This window comes from Etheostoma spectabile, chromosome 10 (genome assembly GCF_008692095.1).
Source record: "Etheostoma spectabile isolate EspeVRDwgs_2016 chromosome 10, UIUC_Espe_1.0, whole genome shotgun sequence".
Taxonomy (NCBI): Eukaryota; Metazoa; Chordata; class Actinopteri; order Perciformes; family Percidae; genus Etheostoma; species Etheostoma spectabile.
The window spans coordinates 12,413,244-12,414,642 of NC_045742.1; the positions used below are offsets into that span (position 1 = coordinate 12,413,244).

The 1,399-nt window shown below is 41.4% G+C and overlaps 1 protein-coding gene across 4 annotated transcripts in view; it reads left to right on the plus strand.

The window, feature by feature from the left end:
* The first annotated feature begins 731 nt into the window (after window positions 1-731).
* Window positions 732-1,399, plus strand: part of ocrl (OCRL inositol polyphosphate-5-phosphatase) — an 18,692-nt gene continuing 18,024 nt past the window's right edge. For 2 of the 4 annotated variants that reach the window (XM_032527806.1, XM_032527807.1), the window contains exon 1: window positions 891-1,333. In XM_032527806.1, the coding sequence (XP_032383697.1) occupies window positions 1,292-1,333 (42 nt within the window). In that variant the 5' untranslated portion in view covers window positions 891-1,291. The other 2 variants (XM_032527808.1, XM_032527809.1) reach the window with 2 other exon arrangements.

The window sequence follows — 1,399 nt, forward strand, 5'->3', positions numbered from 1 at the left end:
AACTGTTTTTAACTCCCTATTAATTGTAGCACTTTGAGATTTCTTTTTGAAATGTAAATGGCATTATAAAAAAATTATTCTGTGAAAACGTCAAAACCAGTACATACTGTACAAATAAAATCCTTCTGAATGATACAGCATGTTTTAATGGGGGTGAGAATTGTGGTCTGTTTACAGTGATGCCTGGGTTTAATATTTCATAAAGAGCACCTGAAAAGAACTAATACTCAGTAACATACTGTACATAAGCATTATATTTTATAACTTCTTTGTATGTTTTCTGTGCAAAAGTCTTAATCCCAAACTTGTACCTAAGGCTATGGGAGTAGGCTAAACGTAGGCTACCTGCAGCAAGGTAATCCTGAACAAGACACCCAATGTGTTTCGCATGACACGCTTACGTGTAAATTTAAAATGAAAATAATTAGGAATTTATCTCATAATTTTACACATTTTAATCATGGTAGGCTACTTGCCGACGGGGCTGATAAGCTGCATGAACTCACTCACTCTGGTCCACACTCCGCGGCAGAAGGTGGCGTTATGTGCCTAGTTCTTGTTTCCAATCGCCTCTAAAAATCAGGATGATGAAGCCGAATCCACCAACAATGTATGCTGCATTCAGGTAATCTCGAAATAAGTCTGAGGTCGGAGTGAGACAATCACTAATGTAGCTAAAGCTGAAAACTGGAAATAATTACTGGAAACAGCTATTGTTAAACGCTCTGAGAAAAAAAAACACATCAGTCAATGTTTTCCCCATGGATGTAGAAGTTGTTCCCACATTACGACACCGAAGTCGATAGAACGGCTTCCCAACTCAGGATTTGGGACCATCCGAGGAGCACTTGAATGCAGCATAAACAGGGAGACGGATGGAGTAGGTAGGAGTCTTCCAACCCAACATCTCGCTAACTGTCTACTGTAGCCTTAGCTAACTAGCTTGCCTAAGTTAGCCACAACCCACCGGCTATCAAGGCTGGTCAACCTGTTTCCGGACACAGACAAGAAGCCGGAAACTTTGAGGTTTTTGTAAGAATGGCACACACTAACCGGGGTACTTTGATTGATTGACTCTGTTGAACATTTGTGCCCACGTCCAGCCACAACAACCGCAGCTGGCTAACAAGTTTAGCTAAAGTTAGCATTAGCGAACAACCGCTGAACAGCTGTAATCCCGGAAGGCCGTCGCACCGGGTGGGGATTTTAACTTTCTCTCTCCGTGTCCGGACTGAACCAACACAAAGTTGCTAGCCAATGATAAATTACTATTTATCATTTATCGGTAAGAATGGAGTTCTCTTTGGGCATATGCGACGAGGAGTGCTTGGCAATATCCTTTTTTAAAATTAAGTTAACGTTACAAGTGTGTGTGTGTGTGTGTGTGTGTGTGTGTGTG